Source organism: Chrysemys picta, unplaced genomic scaffold (assembly GCF_011386835.1).
Source record: "Chrysemys picta bellii isolate R12L10 unplaced genomic scaffold, ASM1138683v2 scaf79, whole genome shotgun sequence".
Lineage (NCBI taxonomy): Eukaryota > Metazoa > Chordata > Testudines > Emydidae > Chrysemys > Chrysemys picta.
The window spans coordinates 16,861-35,662 of NW_027052786.1; the positions used below are offsets into that span (position 1 = coordinate 16,861).

Here is an 18,802-nt window from a genome sequence, read left to right on the forward strand (position 1 = left end):
AGTTATACAGTCAGACTAAACGATGTCATTGTCCTTTCTAGCCCTTAAAATATATGATCAATTTATAGCATTGGTGTAAGTAAACCTATAAAATCACTATTTGGCATTGACAACAAGGAGTCCTGTGGCACCTTAAAGACTACTAAATGTATTTGGGCATGAGCTATCGTGGGCTGGAACCTTCTGGGTTCTCTTTGCTGAAACAGACTAACATGACTACCCCTCTGAAATATATAGCATTGGTGGGAGTAACATTACATGAGCATTATTATTGATACTACTTCATTAATTCATTAGTATTGGGCTTAATCCCAACCCCATTCTGTTAGGTGCTGTACCAACATATAACAAAAAAACAACCTCTGGCCAAAGGAGCTTGTAATCTAAGCTGAAAATAAGAGACAACGGTACAGATGACAAACAGATGGGGAGCAACACAAGGTGACAACAAGATGATTGAGAATAAAGCTGAATAACAAGTTGCTAGAGCCTTGTCAGAATTTGATTTTTAAGTTTTTTAGAATTTTAATTGATAATATCAATGTTTTATTTTTAAGCCTTTTTTATTTTAAATGTTTAAATCTTTACAATTGCGGGAAATTATGGGGGATCAGACAATGGGAGGTCAGACATAATTTTGTTAATGACAGCCGACACTGAGATTCAAAAAGTTAAAGCTTTATAACTGTTAAAACACAAATTGTCAACATCACATGTCAAAATATACAAAATAAATATCCTTAAATCAAACTCTAATACATTCTCAAGCTGCAGTTTTTCTCATTCTGCCTATCTGTAAATTTCAATTATTACTGATGGCAATATTTTTTTCATGGTTTGTGTGCATATGATGAAATCAATAATGACCAACATTTATTGAGAAAAATCTATTCCTTCCAAGCCTAAGTATATACGATAACACTGGTTAAGAATAGATGGATATAGCACTAGTATGAATATAGATGTGATCAATATAAAGACAAGTGCAAAGTACTTCACTCTAGAAGGAAAAATCAAATGCATAATACAATGTGGGGAGTAACTGGCTAGGAGAAGTGCTGCTGAGATGGATCTGGGAGTTCAAGTGGGTCACAAGTTGAGTATGAGCCAACAATGAGCTGCAGTTGTGAAAAGGGCTGTCTGGGATGTATTACCAGGTGTGTTGTGTGTAAGACCAAGGCAGTGATTGTTTGGCTCTGCTTGGCACTGGTGAGGCCTCAGTTGAAGTTCTGTGTCTAGGTTTGGGAGCCACGCTTTAGAAAAGACGTGGGCAAATAGGAGAGAGTCCAGAGGGGAACAACAAAAATGACAAAAAGGGTTTACAAAACCTGATCTATTAGGAAAGTTTTAAAAAAATGGACATGTTTTGTTTTGAGACAAGAAGACTGAGGAGGGACCTGATAACAGTCTTCAACTACGTTAAGGGCTGTTCTAAAGGGGATAGAGATCAAATGTGGCAGCCCGTATGAGGCCCAGACACTAACGAGAGCACAAGCTTTGAATTCTCATAGTGCAAGTTACATACTGAGCATTAATTAAAGCAACACATTAAGAAATTAAACCTAGAAGCAAGTTTATTTTATTTTTCATCTCAGATAACCTTGCAGGGCACCATTTCAAATAGATTAATGGTCAAGAAACAAGGAAGGGTGTCTATATTCCAACAGCCACATAATGACAGGACATTAGGTAACATTGTTCCTCTCAAGCAATTGTAAAACATAATTTCCACATGCCACATCAGTTCTTTGAGTTTCATTTAATTCTTGTACAACATTTGTGGTACACAAATCAAGGCAGTAACACATAGACCATACTCCTACCCTTCTTCCAATTGTTCTTCTCAATTGACTGGAATTGTCATGGTGACAAATTAGCTGAGAATGTTTTTCCAGTCTATCACCCTCTTAAGAGCATCCTTTACCTCCTTGTTCCTCAGGCTGTAGATCAGGGGGTTCAACATGGGGACCACCAGGGTATAAAACACAGCAGAGATTTTCTCCTGTTCCAGTGAGTAGCTGGAACTGGGTTGTATGTGGCTTAAGCTCACAGGTCCATAGAACATGGTGACAGCTGTCAGATGAGAGGCACAGGTGGAGAACGCTTTGCGCCTGCCCTTGGCGGAGCGGATCCTCAGGATACAGAAGAGGATGTACAGATAAGAGATTATGACAAACAGGAGGGTGGCCATGGCAATAACTCCAGAGAATGTTACAAGCAAAATCTCATTGATGTGATTATCAGAGCAGGCAAGCTTCAGCAATGGGTTAGTGTCACAAAAGTAATGATTGATGATGTTGGGCCCGCAGAACGACAACCTCAGCAAGCCACATGTGTGGGTCAGTGAGTTCATGAGCCCCCCTACATATGAGCTGGCCACTAGATGAATACAGACTCTCTTAGACATAACAGCGGTGTAGAGCAGAGGGTTACAAATGGCTACATAGCGGTCGTATGCCATCACGGCCAGCAGGACCCCTTCTGTGGTCACAAACACGACGAAAGAGAAGCGTTGGGCAATACAGGCAGAGTAAGAAATGCTTTTACTCCCCACTAAGAAATTCACCAGCATCCTTGGAGCGAAGACTGAGGAGTAGCAGAGGTCAACCACAGACAGGTTACTGAGGAAGAAGTACATGGGGGAATGGAGTCGGGGATCAACCCTGATCAACACAATCATCCCAAGATTCCCAACCAGCGTAAGAATGTAGATCACCAGGAACGCCGCGAAGAGGGGTATCTGCAGCTCCTGACGATCCGTCAGCCCCAGGAGGATGAACTGGGTCACTATGCTGTGATTGCCCTCAGCCATTTATACAGGGGTGCATGAAACCATACCTGCTGGATAACAAGAGTGAGCAGCATGGAAGAAGGAAATTTCATGGCATGAATTAAATCTGAATGACACCGCCGGGCTTGAATGTGGGTAGTGAATATCTTACAGGAAACCAGCCGCCGTGATGTCTGGGAAGAGTTGGGATGGACCTTTAGATTTACACTCACTTTTTAATAGGGCTGAGATTTTCAAGGCTGTCTAGGAGATTTAGACATCCAAGTCTCCATAAAATTGACTGGAATTAGGCATCAAGTTCCCCATAGGGAGTTTCCAGATTCATGTCCATTATCACAAATGTTCTCCAATGAAATATGCCTGGCATGTGTTTGAGTTTGAGCTTGGTACTTTATATTGTCTGCTCACTGAGGGTAAATTAGAAAGCACTCATACTTTAAATCCTTCCAGATTAGGGTGACCAGACAGTAAATGTGAAAAATCGGGACGGGGGTGGGGGTAATAGGAACCTATAGAAGAAAAAGACCCAGAAATCGGAACTGTCCCTATAAAATCGGGACATCTGGTCACCCTATTCCAGATAATCCTTTTAGATGACTACAATGTCTGTTATGTCCTAGTCACTTGGTTACTACTGCTTTGTAATACATCCCCTGGCAGTGTTGCTAATCTCAAGCATTTGAAAACCATGAATTAGGCTTCCAAACATCATGCAATTGGCTTAAAATCTTGAGATCTTTAAAAAATAATACACACGGGGTTTAGAGATGGGGCAGGAAGGATAATTCTGTTTTGTGCAAGATTTTTATTTTTCAGAATTTGGTTTAGGAACAAACCCACGGTTTTTGAAAAGTTTCTGAAAAAGGGAACGGATCCCTGGAGTCATGGACACTGACAATTTTGGATGTTCCCAGCCCCTGGAAGCTCTGAGGTTGCTAGCAGGCCACTGGGCAGGTTGCAAAGGAGCTGGGCAGGTGAACTAGCAGAAACCAGGCAGGATTCGGATGCAGGCAGAGTTTCCTCAATTCCATGGTGCTGCAGTGAAATTGGCCCTTCTTCACGAAATGTCCCAATTTCACTCAGTCAGCAAATTGCAATGGAACAATGTTTCTGGGCCCTGGAGAGAGTCACGTTTTCAAGCTTTTCTTAGCAACCCTTAGGGCTAGAAACATACTTAAAAAAAATCGGAGATTCTTAACTGATCACATGACTGAAGGACCTGGGGCTTTAAGAGAAGCACCAAATATCATGAGAATTGGCAACTGTGCCTTCAATCTATGCTATCCTTGCTCTAGGAGATTTCTGGCCACTTGACTCCAGTCCCAATTTCTTATGCCTACTAGTGGTACACACTGCCAGGTCCTTCATCTCTCTAGGTCATTCGCCGTGACACAGGAATATGATACAGGTGGGAAATGGTGAAGAAATAATTTTGGCACAGAAGCGACAATGGAAAGCAATGTGCAAGGCAAGGATCTGAAGGAGGGGGAGGGAGGATGCTTGAAGAGGGAGCATAGGGGGGTTGCATGAAGCCACAGGTGAGAGAATGAGATAAAAGGAGAAATTGCTGTATAGAAGAGGAGTGTGGGGAGAGTGGAGAGAGAAAGAAAGAAGAAATAAGGCTGAAGAGACATGAAGGCAAAACTATGTAACGCCTCAAAAGTGAGACTTTCTCCATTTGTTTCCTTCTTCTGGCTTCCCCTTCCCCATTTTATCAAACACAACCAGCTTGTTTTCAATCCAAGGCCCTTCACAGGCTATCAACACCGTGAGGCTCATCTGCTATTGCAGTGTCATCTACCACCTCCGCCCTTCCAATGCTACCCATTGGTTACATTTTTCAAACAAACACGGGCATGACTGGGGCTGCTGCAGTGCAAATAATTATTGTTATTTCCCCCTTATGGTTCGAGATCGGCCACACCAGAACCCACCGGATCCCAGTGTCCATCTTCCCCCCTCCCCCACTCACACGCACACACAACACTGGATAATGGTCAGACTGGCACTAGGGGCACGATTCTGAGATCGGCCATTAATTCCTGGCTCTGCTACAGGCTTCCTATGTGATTCTGGACAAAGCAAAGATTTCCTCTTTGCCTCAATTCCCTCTTTGTAAAATTTGGGTAATAATCTTTCCTTTCGCCCACCCTCTTCTGTCTTGTTTAATAGACTGTAAGCTCTTGAGGGGGGGAACTCTCTCTTACTATGTGTTTCCAGAGAACCTAGTACAGTGGGGCATTGACCTCTAATTGATAACACAACAACAATAAATTACAGCCCTGACATATCTCTATAATTGGCTGTAGCCAAAGCCCAGAATCTGAAAATCCTCAAAGGTTGCAGAAGTCGGATCTGAATCTGATTCCAGATCTGAAGTGTGTAACTCATATTCATCTCTATGTATAATACCGGATTCTTACTTAATATCCATCTGGACCTTTCAGGGTCTTCCATGAACCATATCCATTGCCCCTGTAATTTATCCTGAGACAGAAAAATGAACAATGTCTGTCTCAAGTTGCAAAAATGTTGCAAAAACAGCACATTTCCAAGTAAATGGAGAAAATGGAAAGTTATGTCCAGGAATCAGAACTGAAGGAAAATAGCTATCCCACCTCCACTGAAGGAAAGAAGTATTGTATCATAGCTACTGGTGGAAGAGAGAGTTCAATCACTCTTCATCCCTAAGGGATCATGTTAGGGCACCAAATACCTTTATATATTCATTTCTGTGTCATTTAGAGATCAAGTCTCTGAAGTCACACCTCCAATTACAGTCTCAAGCCAGGCACAGAGGGGCTCATTACAATGCCCTCCTTGGTGCCCTAACATGCTACGTAGATTTGTTTATTTGCCTTTGCTTAGTTTTACGGAAAGCTCTCGCTGTTTTGCGAAGCCACAGGAAGAAGTCTCAAGAGCAGTGTAACTGCAAAGGAATGGCTCAGTCTCTTTCCGTAGGGAGCACTCAGTGAATTCAGTGTCAAAGTTAGGCTTAAAAGAAATCCAGACATGTTAAACTATGGAAAAAGCGCAGTTACAGCAAACAAACAACTGTAACTTTGTTCTGTGTAGATGCCAAGCAATCACCCTACCCTTACAATTAGTGCCTAATAATGCCTTACAATTTACTGCCCCTGATTGGGTCAATCTGATTTTTCATACAGTTTAAGGCCAGAAGAGGTCAATGTGATCATCTAATCTGACCTCCTGCATAACAAAACCTTGCCCAATAATTTATGTATCAAGCCCATAATTATTATTTTTTTTAGCTCTTACACATCTTTTAGCTAGATACCCAGTTGGAAAGACTTCAAGTGACAGACAATCCACCATTAGCAGGAGTGTTGTAAGCAAGACAGGAGAAGTAATTCTTCCACTCTACACAGCTGCAATAAGGCCTCAACTGCAGTATTGTGTCCAGTTCTGGGTGCCACATTTCAGGAAACATGGGAACAAATTGGAGAGAGTCCAGAGAAAAGCAACAAAAATGATTAAAGGTCTAGAAAACATGACCTATGAGGGAAGATTGAAATAATTAGGTTTGTTTAGTGTGGAAAAGAAAAGACTGAGAGGAGACATAACAGTTTTCAAATACCTAACAGGTTGTTGCAAGGAGGAGGGAGAAAAATTATTCTCCTTAACCTCTGATGATAGGACAAGAAGCAATGGGCTTAAATTGCAGCAAGGGAGGTTTAGGTTGGACATTAGGAAAAAAATCCTAATCGTTAGGGTGGTTAGGCACTGGAATAAATTGCCTGGGGAGGTTGTGGAATCTCCATAATTGGAGATTGTTCAGAGCAGGTTAGAGAAACACTTGTCAGGGATGTTCTTGATGGTGCTTGGTCCTGCCATGAGTGCAGGGGCCTGCACTTGATGACATCTCGAGGTCCCTTCCAGTCCTATGATTCTGTCATGGGTTAAGTGATGCTTTTTGTTAAGATGGCTGGTGCTAGTAGCTGGGTATGGCTCTGTTTTTTGCCCCCTTCCTCTCCCTGCACAGTTCTCAGCTCTAGGATACCGCTGCTTCTGTAGGCCACGCAGCAGGCTCCCCAGCCTTTAGAATTGCTTTTCCCCCTGCCCTGGGTCTGAGCTGTGTTGGGGGCAGGGGAGTGAGATGAAAACTCCACGGTGTTTGGGTGAGGGCAGAAAGGGTAGGGTTACCATACGTCCGGATTTTCCCGGACATGTCCGGCTTTTTGGGACTCAAATCCCCGTCCGGGGAGAAATCCCAAAAAGCTGAACATGTCCGGGAAAATCCGGCGCCGCTGGGCCGGGGGCTGGCCCGGGGCCGGCATGGGGCCGGCGGTGCTGGGCGGCCGGGGGGTGCGCCGGGCCGCCGGGGGCCGCCGGGGACCAGCGGTGCCGGGGGGTGCGCCGGGCCGCTGGGGACCGGCGGTGCTGGGCGGCCGGGGGGTGCGCCGGGCCGGCGGTGCCGGGTGGTGCGCCGGGCCGCCGGGGGCCGCCGGGGACCGGCGGTGCCGGGGGGTGCGCCGGGCGGTGCGCCGGGCCGGCGGTGCCAGGCGGCCGGGGGGTGCTGGGCGGTGCTTGGCCGCCGGGGACCGGGGGTGCTGGGCGGGCCGGGGACCGGGGGTGCTGGGCGGGCCGGGGGTGCTGGGCCGGGGACCCGGGGGCTGGGCCGGGGGTGCTCGGCCGGGGGCCTGGGGGCCGGCAGTGCTGGGTGGGCCGGGGGTGGTCGGCTGGGGGCCGGGGCCGGCACCCCAGGGCCCGAGCCGACCCAGGCTGGAGTCGCCAGGGGGGCCAGCCGGGGCCGCGCCTCCTCCCCCCACACTCCCCTTACCTGCTTCAGGCTTCCCGCGAATCAAATGTTTGCGGGAAGCAGGGGAGGGGGCAGAGACTTTGGGGAAGGGGCGGAGTTGGGGCGGGGGCGTGGACGGGGCTGGGGGCGGAGCCGGGGCCCCGTGGAGTGTCCTCCATTTGGAGGCACAAAATATGGTAACCCTAAGAAAGGGAGTGGCAGCAGTAGGAGGCAGAAGGGAGCAAATTGCATGGAAAAGAGGGGAAATGTTTGACTGGGCGTCATGGGTCTGAAAGGCAGCGGGCCTAGGGTTTAGGCTGTGATACCTCAGACCACTTCAATCTCTCCATTCCTGAGGAGAGCCCTGTTGGGTCATACATATAAAATCAAAGGATCCTAGAAGGAGCCTGGCATGTGGTTGAAACTTGCCCGTAGCTCAATGTTATTAGTTTTACAGTAGCGACTGGAGGTGCAAACTGAGACCAGAGCCCCAGAGTCCTTGATTTCAATGGGGCTTCTTACAGTCTAAAGCATGTTAAGCATGTGCTTATGTTTCCTTGGATTGGGGTTAGCGAGCTCAGTACCTTGCTGGTCTGAGCTCTTATTCTGGGTGAGCTGAGAAGTTGGGAAATGTCTGTAGATCCTAGGAGAGCTGTTAAAGCAGAACTGCAAAGAAACTGGAGGGATTTGACAGCTTTATATGGCATAGTGTATGGATGCGGTTGCTTAAGGGATACTAAACATCACACTTCAGGGCTTAAACCAATCTCTAATTATTAGAGATCATGGCAGGATGTGGGGAAGGGCTGATTATTCCACACCTGCCTATTGAAGGTTATTAAACCTTCTTTTGAAACCTCTGATACTAGCCACTATCAGAGACATGATACTGCACTAGATGGAGCTCAGGTCTGATCCAATCTGGCAATTTCTATGTGTTTATCCAGGATTTCATAAAAAGACCGGTGAATCCAAATGCTTCTGCAGACCAAAGTCCTTCTAAAGAGAGAATCTGAACCAGTGGGTGCTGCCCCATTCCAAACGGAGTGACCGTAGGCACTTATCGGCCAGAGAGGGGGTGCTCGTGACAGGCGGGTGTCGAGGCCGTTACACTGAAAACTGAAATCTGAAGTCAGATTTGATTCAGGTCTCTCTTAAACAGCTATAAACAGATGCAAATCAAGAGGAACTGCATTGAAATCCCCTGGAGTTCCATCTATGTAAAACCTGTGCAAACCAGATCATAATAATCATAATAATAATAAAAACCTCAACCACAACAATATACTCCACTGGACAGAGCTTTCTCCATGGGGTACTCCTGGGGGAATTCTGCAACAAAACAATATTTTTAAATTCTGCGTATTTAATTTGTCACAATAACACTATATAATCACACCGGTTTCAATTATTTTGGTAATTTTTCAGAATACCTGCCAGCCACAGGGCCCCCCTGGCCCAGACACCTGCACCCCCTGCCATCCCCCAGAGCCCAGCTGCAGCCTTCCAAGCCCAGACACTCACACCCCTCCCTTTCCAAAGTCCAGGGAGCCAGAGGGAGAAACAACCTGATGCTGGGCCCTGTGCTTGTATGGAGTTTCCTGCATGTCACCTCCTCCTTTCAGGGTGTACCAGGAGCCCTTCATCTCCATTTCCCTACCCTGGCAGCATCTCCTGTGTGCAAGCTGGGAGCTGGACTCTGCTGGGTCCAGCGGCCCCTAGTGGCAGCCAGCAGCTCTGCAATGCCAAATCTGGGGGAAAGGGAGGAAATTCTGCACAGAATGTTAATGTGGTGTGAATTCTGCACTGTGCAATGGTACAGAATTCCCCAGGAACAATGGGGAGAAGAAGTGAGAACAAATGATCATGTCACTTAATACACTGCTGGTCGGTGCTCAGATATGATGGTGATATAAGACTATATAGACTAGAATCAGAAATTGGAGCTTTATTTTGGGCCTCCTTCCACCCAAATGCGGAAGATCAATGATCCTTGTGCAAGAAAACGGGAATAGAAATAGTGGGCATGTGAGTAAAAATCTCTTCTCGCACCCCCACTCCCAACAGAACAATAGATCTGAGGGCAATTAGTCTGTACCCAAAATGTCTGGCTGCAACGTGAGTCTTAGTTACTTAATTGTGCGATTCTGTCATCAAGAGATCTGAAAACTCCCGGGAATCTGTCTTGGCTTTATAAAATAGCAATAAACACTTCACCTTAAAACTCCGTCCTTTTACTAATGTAAATCCTTCAAAGTCTTTCAGTAAATGCCAGCTTTCATCAGCAGGTAGGGTTAGATTTGAATCAAGCTGGGATAAATTATTAGAGTTCAGGTAGTTTGAAGTCAATTGAAGTTTTGCCACTTGTCTTTAATAAGATCAGGATTTAGTGCAAAATATAGTCATATATGCAACTGACATGAAAATTATCAATATATTTCTAACCGGTAAAGCAGAACTAAATGACAAACTCACTTTTCTTCAACACTAAAAAATAATGTCCATGTGGCTCTAAGTTAGTGGTTCTCAAACTTTTGTACTGGTGACCCCTTTCACACAGCAAGTCTCTGAGTGCGTCATACATTAAAAACACTTGTATATATTTAATACCGTTATAAATGCTGGAGGCAAAGCGGGGTTTGGGATGGTGGTTGACAGCTTGCGACCCCCATGTAATAACCGCGCGACCCCCTGAGGGGTCCCGACCCCCAGTTTGAGAACCCCTGCTGTAAGTACAATGTATGTACTGTATAGCAGGGAGGTAGTGCCACAGATAAGGCTGAGTTTGCTTCCACTTAAGCAGAGATTCACTGTGGTGTGCTGAGGTCACTGCCTTTCATGCTGATCATATTAACTCGTTTCCTTGTACTCCCCTACTAATCTGTCTGTGTCCCGCTGTTCCCTCTTGACATATTTAAGCCATGTCCTCCTCATATTTACAGCACTACGCCCTGACTAAAGAATGAATTTTCTGAGAATTTGCTAGTGAATCTGTTAATTAATTTCTGAGTTAAAATTAATTTTAAAAATATGTCCTTTAAAAATTTAACAGAGTGTCAATCCATTTATTTCTCCCTAAATAACCCAACCCAGGTCCTCCCTATTTCAATGGAAATGACCAAAGAACTAAGTCTTGGGTGGATCTGGGGCAGTGGGTGGTTTTTGAGAAGAACTTTTTAGGTCTTTTTCCCTGTTATTTTACTTAACTGAAAATGTCCCCTTCACAGCAAGATGTATTAACAAACCACTATTGATAGTGTCATAATCTTTGAAACAATTCACATAGTAATTTATTTCGAAATCACGGTGCATGCAAGCTCGTTTTCATTAGTACTGTCTAAAGGGTCACCACTTTTCCCAAGGGCAGGACACACAGCCTCAAATGCTCTGGGACTGGCTGGTGGAGCTCCAGCACCCCCTGTGTCCCGTTGTGAGCTCCTCTAGCAACTCCACCTTAGTTCAGACTCTCGGGGAGATTTTACCTTCCTATGGGGTGATGCAACCCAGCAAGTGTTTACATTGACCCGGGGCAGCCTTTTCAAAGCAAGGTAGCATTTCATAGTCACCTGGAGTTTTGCATGAGCAAGTCCCAAGGCTAGCAGAGGAAAACCAAGCTTAAGAGAAAGTGAAGTGTAATAATAAAATCCGGCAGGCCATAAAAGGATTTGAAGAGCAATTAGCAAAAGACACAAAAACAGAAAGTTGTTTTTAAGTACCTCAGCAGCAGGAAGCCTGTTAAACAACCAATGGACAATTGAGGTGCTAAAGGATCACTCAAGGAAGATAAGGTCATTGTGAAGAATCTCAATGAACTTTTTGCATTGGTCTTTACTGCCGGACCAGATGGTATTCACGCACAAATTCTGAAGGAACTCAAATATGAAATTTGCACAACTACTAACTGTGGTATGTAACCTATCCCTGAAATCAGCCTCTGAACCAGATGACTGCAGGAAAATAAATATAACCCTGATTTCAAAAAATGATAGAAATGATCCTGGCAATTACAACAGTAAGTTTAATTTCATTACCAGGCAAATTGGTTGAAACTATAGCAAAGAACAGAATTATCAGATACATAGATAAATATGATTTGTGAGGGAAGAGTCAACATGGTTTTTATAAAGGGAAATCATGCCTCACCAATCTATTAGGATTCTTGGAGCGAGGTCAACAAACATATAGACAAGGGTGATCCAATGGATATAGTGTACCCGGACTTTCCAAAAACCTTTGACCAAGCCCATCACCAAAGGCTCTTAAGCGAACTAAGCAGTCATGGGATAAGAGGGAAGGTTCTGTCATGGATCAGTAGCTGGTTAAAAGACAGGAAACAAAGGGTAGGAATAAATGGTCAGCTTTCACAATGGTGAGTGGTAAACAACGGGGCTCCATAAAGAACTGTATTAAACATATTCATAAATTATCTGGGAAAAGGGGTAAAGAGGGATGTTTCAAAGCTCGCAGATGATACAAAACTACTCAAGATAGTTAAGTCCAAACCTGATTGCAAAGAGTTAAAGAGGGACCTCACAAAACTGGACGATCAGCCAAGGACATGACAGATGAAATTCAGTGTTGATAATGCAAAGTAATGCACATTAGAAAACATAATCCTAACTAGACATACAAAATGATGGGTCTAAATTAGCTGTTACCACTCAAGAAAGAGATCTTGGGAGTCAGTGTGGACAGTTCTCTGAAAACTAAGTGACGTGGTGGTTCAAAAAGCCAACTTAATGTTAGGAACCATTAGGAAAGGGATAAATAATAAGAAAGAAAAGATCATATTGCCTGTATATAAATACATTGTATCCTCAGTCCCTGAATACTTTGTGCAGTTCTGGTTGCCCTATCTAAAAAAAAAAGATATATTAGAATTGAAAAAGTCCAGAGAAGCAAAATAAAAATGTCCAGCATTCAAGCTTTATTTTTTTTTTTGAGAAAAAGCTGAAATTTTCTGCTAAAATGGTTAATGCATAAGAATTTATGTGTATGTGTGTAAAAACTCCATAGGCAAGGGGAACATGTTCCGAAAGTTTTAATGGTGAATCGTTCCTCTTCAGAGAATTGCAGCCTTTCAAAATGGCCACCAGCTCTCATAATTGTTGACAGGAATGAGGCTAAAGCTGTCTTTAAGGAAAGACATCCTCTTTCAATATGAACACCTCTGCCATTATTTCCAAAGCAGTAAAGTCAAGCTGCCCTCACAGAAGCTGGTAGTCCATGTCCGCACAGAGAGCCGTCCTTGAGAATAGAAGATGCAAGCTGTTTTGAAAGAGGGCCGTTCCTCTTGGTATCTTCTGAAGAAGAATTTTACTCTGGAAATATTTTGATTCAAATTGAGGGCTAGGGACAGAGCATCTTTTGGGGAGAGAGAGTCACCAGCTTTCAAACTCACTTCTACTTTGGTCCACAATCCCTTGGATGTGTTAACATTCTGGGAATGTGGTCAAGCACATCTTCTTTCCCAGGCTAGATTTGGGAAGATGTGTGGATGAGCTGATGCCTCCAGCATGTCTTTGGTTGAAGCTTGTAGGTTACTTTTATAGTTACAAAAGACAATTCTCTAACCTAGGACTTGTTTTTCAGATCTTCAGTTTTGACGTACCTGTTTCAAATTAGGAAGAGCACCTACAGCCTGTGATACAACCCCCACCTTTTCATGTTCTCTGTATGTATATATATCTCCTTACTATATGTTCCATTCTATGCATCCGATGAAGTGGGCTGTAGTTCACGAAAGCTTATGCTCAAATAAATTTGTTAGTCTCTAAGGTGCCACAAGTACTCCTGTTCTTTTATTAAAAAAATCAGCTCCTCGCTAGAAGCTGATGCTGCATCACTGACCACCAAGTTCAATGAATGAGAACTGCATGGGACAAAAAAAGCTCGAGGGTTTAACACTCGGATCAGTGTCTGCGCTCCTCTCTTCTTTCCTCTCATGTTGGCACCATTATCGTAGACCTGACTTCTCATGTCAGCTATCGCAATTCCCATATCTTCCAGCTTTTTAAGAAGCATATTTGCCATTCCAGCTCCTGTAGTATCATCAGTGTCAATACATTCTAGAAAATGCTCTCTGACAGCCACCATTGCAGGGACATTTTCACTAGGTTCTGTTGTTGTTACAACACGCACCATTAAAGTCAAAAAGAAGAACAGGAGTACTTGTGGCACCTTAGAGACTAACAAATTTATTAGAGCATAAGCTTTCGTGGACTACAGCCCACTTCTTCGGATTCATTTGTTCCGTACGGCTGATGTCGGTGTGCAGTCCAGAATAACAGAGTTATATCTTGCTGACTTCAGATCTGCCACAATCTTCTCTTTGACTTTTGTTGCCAGTAATTGTATGATCTCATTTTGAATTATTTTTCCAAGGTCGTGGGGTGTGTCCATTTCTTGGGTGGTGACTCTTCTTAGATGCTCCTGGAGTACAGCATCAAACTCAGCCATCAGCTCCACAATTTTAAGGAAGTTTCCATTGTTTGGCACATACAGCTGATCTGAAGTGCCACGCAGTGCTAGGTTTTGGGTAGCAAGCATTCTCACAATGGCAATGAGCCTTTTCAGAACATTTTGCCAGTAAAGAGACTCTGATGCAATCTTCTCTTGATGCTGATCATCTATGGTGGCCTTTAACCTTAGTCTCATCTCAAGTTCTTTCCACCTATGGAATGCTCTCGCTTGATTTGCTGCCTTCTCATGGCATGCCAGATTTCTAGCCAGATTTTTCCAGTCCTTTGCTCCTGTAGAACCCAATGTGGCTGGAACATTAAACTGGAAGAGTTTGCAACAAAAACAGTATGCAGCATTCTGGGTTTTTGAATACATAAGCCATGGCCTCTCCACTTTGTCACCATTGGGGATTTCACACAAGTAACGTGTTGGAAGGAAACTTCTATTTTCATTGTCTTTGGGGAACATGACGTTTTTCACCTGCTGTGGCCCATGCAGTACAAGGAAGTCCCTCAGGCTACTGCTCAAGTGGGTCCACCGTCCTGGATCATCTAGATTTAAGGAACTAAACTCAGCAGCAGCTGTTTCTTGCACCTCCACCACACTCTTCTCTGATCTACACTTTTCTTCAGGAATGTGCCTGGTTACATCCATTGGAGATGGAGATATGGATGCTGCAGTAGCTGCCAGGTCACCTGCACTCTGACTAACTGGACGATCAGGCATCTCCTCACCACTCACATCCTCACTGGGGCCGGAAGGCTCACCGTGAACATTTGTGTCTATGTATCTCAGGAGAGCTCCTTCCTGCTTAGATAGAAAAGCTTCTTTTGCTTTCTTTCTTTTTCTGAATGCTGCCCCAGAGGACAAATAAGCAGGCTGGTAGCAGGACCTGAGTGAGGGAAGATATCAGCGTCTTAAGGGCCTAACTGGCTCCTACTACCTCAATTCACTGCCTGTTCTCCTCAAGTGGGTTCAGGGAAGCAGCAGGAAACAGGAAGCTCCCTGAGAAGCTGGTGTGACTCAATCCAGGCTCCTGAGGGTGCTAGAGAGGTACATAAGAGGCTCCTCCTCCTCTCTCTTCCTGCAGCTTCTGTTGCTTTCTGTTATTCCATCTCACCTTTTCTCCTGCCTGCCTGTTATATCTCTTGTGCCCTCCTTCCTCCAGCCCAGCACGCCACCATCTCTGTGCGTCTAGAGCAGAGAGGATACATATGCACCAGCAGCAGACACAATTTTCTACACTCTGGGTCCTAGTGGCGCCCTCCACAGTCTGTCACCTGAGGCAGCCGCCTCAGTTCGCCTCATGGTAAGGCCAGCCCTGTCCTGTGGGCACGGAGAACCTAACTCCCACTGAGGTCATCCAGGGAGGCTGGATGTGGACTTTACAGGAAATAGACAGTCAGGACAGCATAATCCACTGAAAAAATGGCATATTGCTAATTGCAACCCAGGCTCTCATTGTGTGGCTCTTTGTCCTGCCTCTGCTGTCTAGAGCGTGAGCAGAGCTTGATGAGACAGCTGCTGCGGCTGTGGCCCCCATCGAAGCGCGTTTCCCGTCGTCTCTCTTCTGGCTGTGGATGCTCGACTGCAGCAGCTCTGCAGAGGTCCCAGCCTCGCTCTCTAATGTCCATTCTCCCCTTGCTCGCATGGTGCTTCATGGACCATTGAGTAGCCTCATGAAAACATCCCAGTTGTAGACACAGGCACCAGAACTGATTCCCCAAGCCAAAGTCCCCTTTGCAATCCAGGGAAACAGCCTGGGTTGTCTGGAGCGCAGGGTTTGGCCCATGGTGACTGCAGACATTGCACCTGCCGCACAGCGACTCCTGGGACCCCTCTAGCCCATCAGCACTCGGCTCTCCTGCATTCTGCTGAGCGGCTGAGATCTGGGGGAACAGAAACCCTTTGTTAGAGACGGAAAATCTCCTCCCAGGAACACTCTGTCAACGGCTGCCAGAGGCCTTCCCTGTGAAACCCCAAATGTGCAGCCCCTCGGATTCCCACAGGGGAGATCTCAGCTCATTCTCTTGTCACCCATGGCTGCAGTCTCTGACAGGGGGAATGAAGAGGGGTTTTTGCCAATGGTCCCTTCTACAACGCCCATAATGGGAGGCGGTTTGGTCTGGTGATGTAAGGCCTGGGTCTGAGAATCAGGGCTCCTGGGTTCTGTGACAATGGACAAGGATGTAATCTAGTGGGTGGAGCTGGATTGGTTGACACTGAGTGAGAGGGGCTTGTGCTGAAGGACCCTGGTTCAATCCCCACCAATTCCTGGGATGTCTACACATGGCCATGATTTTACTTACCTATCAGTGTAGGTTGTTTAGCCTATTCCTGGACACATGTGTTACATCTGCTGCTGGCCATCCCTGAGATGTAGGTCCTTCATCCACACAAGGACATGGCACATCAAGGTCAATCCAGCAGCACCCATCCGGTCTTCACTTCCACAATGCACGGCGAGTCTGAGCTTGACCAGAGAAAGACAGGGTGGTGTTCTTCAGGGGAATCTGCTGGAGCGCCCGTCTCCCCTGCTCCACCTCACACCCCAGCACCCTAAGTGTTTTCCAAAGATACCACTAATCTCGGATAAACAAAGCAGCTGAGATGAGGTCAGTGTGAGTGGATTTACTGAGCAGTCTCATTCTAATGGAAGAACAGATTTCTCCCCTGCTCTAGGGAGATTCCCATAGGAAAAAGTCTCTGATGGTGGAGGCAATGCAAACCCTCAGCCCCTTGAATTGTAGGAAATCGGGACTCGGGGAGTTAAGGGGTGTCTCTGTCCTGCTGGAGGGAGCAGATCTGGAGAGCAGAAAGAGCACTAGTGGCATTGTAGGAAAGACAGTGACTTCTACCTGTGAAGGTGGCTGAAGCTTCTTGCAGACATTAGAGTCCAGGATCCTTACATCTCTGTTGGGGATCCTTTCCCTAGGAATAAAATAAGGACATCACACAGAGAATGACGTCTGTAGCCCAGGTCTGGGATCCAGGGAAAAGGTATGATCTCAGCCAGGCTACATACCAGGAACCTGATTTTTGTCCCAAGAGCCACAATTACCCAGATGAGCTTTTCTTCTCCATTTGCTTTCAGGTTATTTACTCATAGTAGTCATTTGTTTGCTTTGCCGTGTTTCCACTCTCCGCATCTGTTCATTGGTTTCAGTAACATTCTTTCAGTTTTTGCTTCTGTTTCCTCTTATTACAGTGTAGCATCTGCTTAGCACTTTTTAAACAAATCAATTAGAAATAAAATCCTGATCCTCCATTGAAGAGGAAGGTTTCTGAGAATTTGGCTGCAGAACTTTAGTGTCTGCATATTTCATTCACTATTATTTATTCAAGTGCAGGTCTGATGCAATCTGCCCACCCAAGAATGCCCATATGAAGCACGGGATGCCCTTAGAATACCTGTTAAAAGAGAAGAAGAGAGTAGATTACAAGGTGGGGAAATCAACCAATGCATCAGCACTTGTCTGCATCATTGAAGCACCAGTCATGGGAGCCAAACAGGTTAAAAATCCCCATAGTTTTTCTCCACTAGACAGCCATCCAAAAAGAAAAAAAGGCCTTCAGCCAATTATTTCCTTACACTCTGAAGAGGTGAAATTCAGGCCTGTGCAGACAGCAGGGCAAGGTCTGTGCATCACAGCGGGTTTAAGTGGCACTTCACTGCACAGGGGCTGTGAGATTTCAGTGGCAGAGTTTTCCCCCTGGATTGGAACAGCCGGCTGCAATCCTGCGAGGTACAGAGCAGAGAGAGGTTTGGGCCACAACGTTCACCTCAGAGGCTGAGCTTCTGCAGACATTTGGGATGTTCCCATCTGAGGAGGATGCTTTCAGCCAGCCCCAGTTCAGAGCTTTCAGTCACCTCAACCGGTGATTCTCTGGCACAACTCATCTAAAGTAGCTGAACTTTTCAGGCCTTGCCCCCATCTCCGACACCCCTTGCACCTCGCATTGCCTCTAATAGCCCCGTCCCTTCTCTTGATCCCTGCCAAGCCCAAATACAGAGCCTAGCTCACCCTCCTCCTCTCTTAGACCCTCCCCTCACACGATCCTCCCCTACCTCTGACAGACTGCTCACTGTGCCCTTCCCCAGCTCCTGGAGGAATCATGGCTCCTCAGAACAACCTGGGAATGGGCGGTTCCTACCTCTGTGTGGGGTGCGTGGTTTTCCGTCTAGCATCGCTGAGAGCCAGCACGTCTCGATTTCACAGGATGAGGTCATGGCTCCCCAAGCTGGGCCAGCTGCAGGCTGCATTGCTGGGGACAGATCCCAGACATTGGAAGACAGAGGAGGAGGAAGCCCCTGCTCATTCCCGGTTCAGAGATCCCCATCGAAGACGGGCCAAGGAGGGAGGAGAGAACGAAGGGCAGAAAGTGAAGCTGCCTCTGTGGGGAGGGCACTCCTGTAAAACCCAGTCCAGTTCCCAGATCTCCTCCACATTTCCAGGTGTGACTTTGGAGAGGTCATTTCATCACCTTCATTCCCTGTCTGTAAAATGGGGGTAGTAGTCCCCCCACAAGGAGGAGAAGGTAGGACAGTCCCATTGTCTGTGAGGGGCTCGGTCCCTCTAGGCACGGATTGTGCCAGAGTGAGGGAAGGGACCCAGAGTTTGCTCCCTAGAGCCAGGGGAGGAGGATGGGATCAGAAGGTCATCCAAGGGGGATGGGTCAGGAACTGCTGCAACAGACGGGGCTTAGGGATTCGGTCAGTGCCAGGGACTTGCTACCTCCCTTCAGCAAATGGCTTCCCTCTTCTATCTGACTCCTTCCTAGTGTCCTCG

At 46.0% G+C, this 18,802-nt stretch overlaps 1 protein-coding gene across 2 annotated transcripts; it reads right to left on the reverse strand.

Moving 5' to 3' along the window:
- Positions 1-1,873: 1,873 nt before the first annotated feature.
- LOC101938381 (olfactory receptor-like protein COR8) lies at positions 1,874-8,906 on the reverse strand. 2 transcript variants are annotated; one of them, XM_065579076.1, is made up of 2 exons: positions 8,424-8,906; positions 1,874-2,803 (listed from the first exon to the last, which is right to left on the reverse strand). In XM_065579076.1, the coding sequence occupies exons 1-2, from the start codon at positions 8,433-8,435 to the stop codon at positions 1,874-1,876; spliced, it is 942 nt and encodes a 313-aa protein (XP_065435148.1). In that variant the 5' UTR covers positions 8,436-8,906. The 2 variants fall into 2 exon arrangements, with proteins under 2 accessions (XP_065435148.1, XP_005315348.3); XM_005315291.4 differs by lacking the exon at positions 8,424-8,906 and having other exon boundaries at positions 1,874-2,812.
- Positions 8,907-18,802: the final 9,896 nt, after the last annotated feature.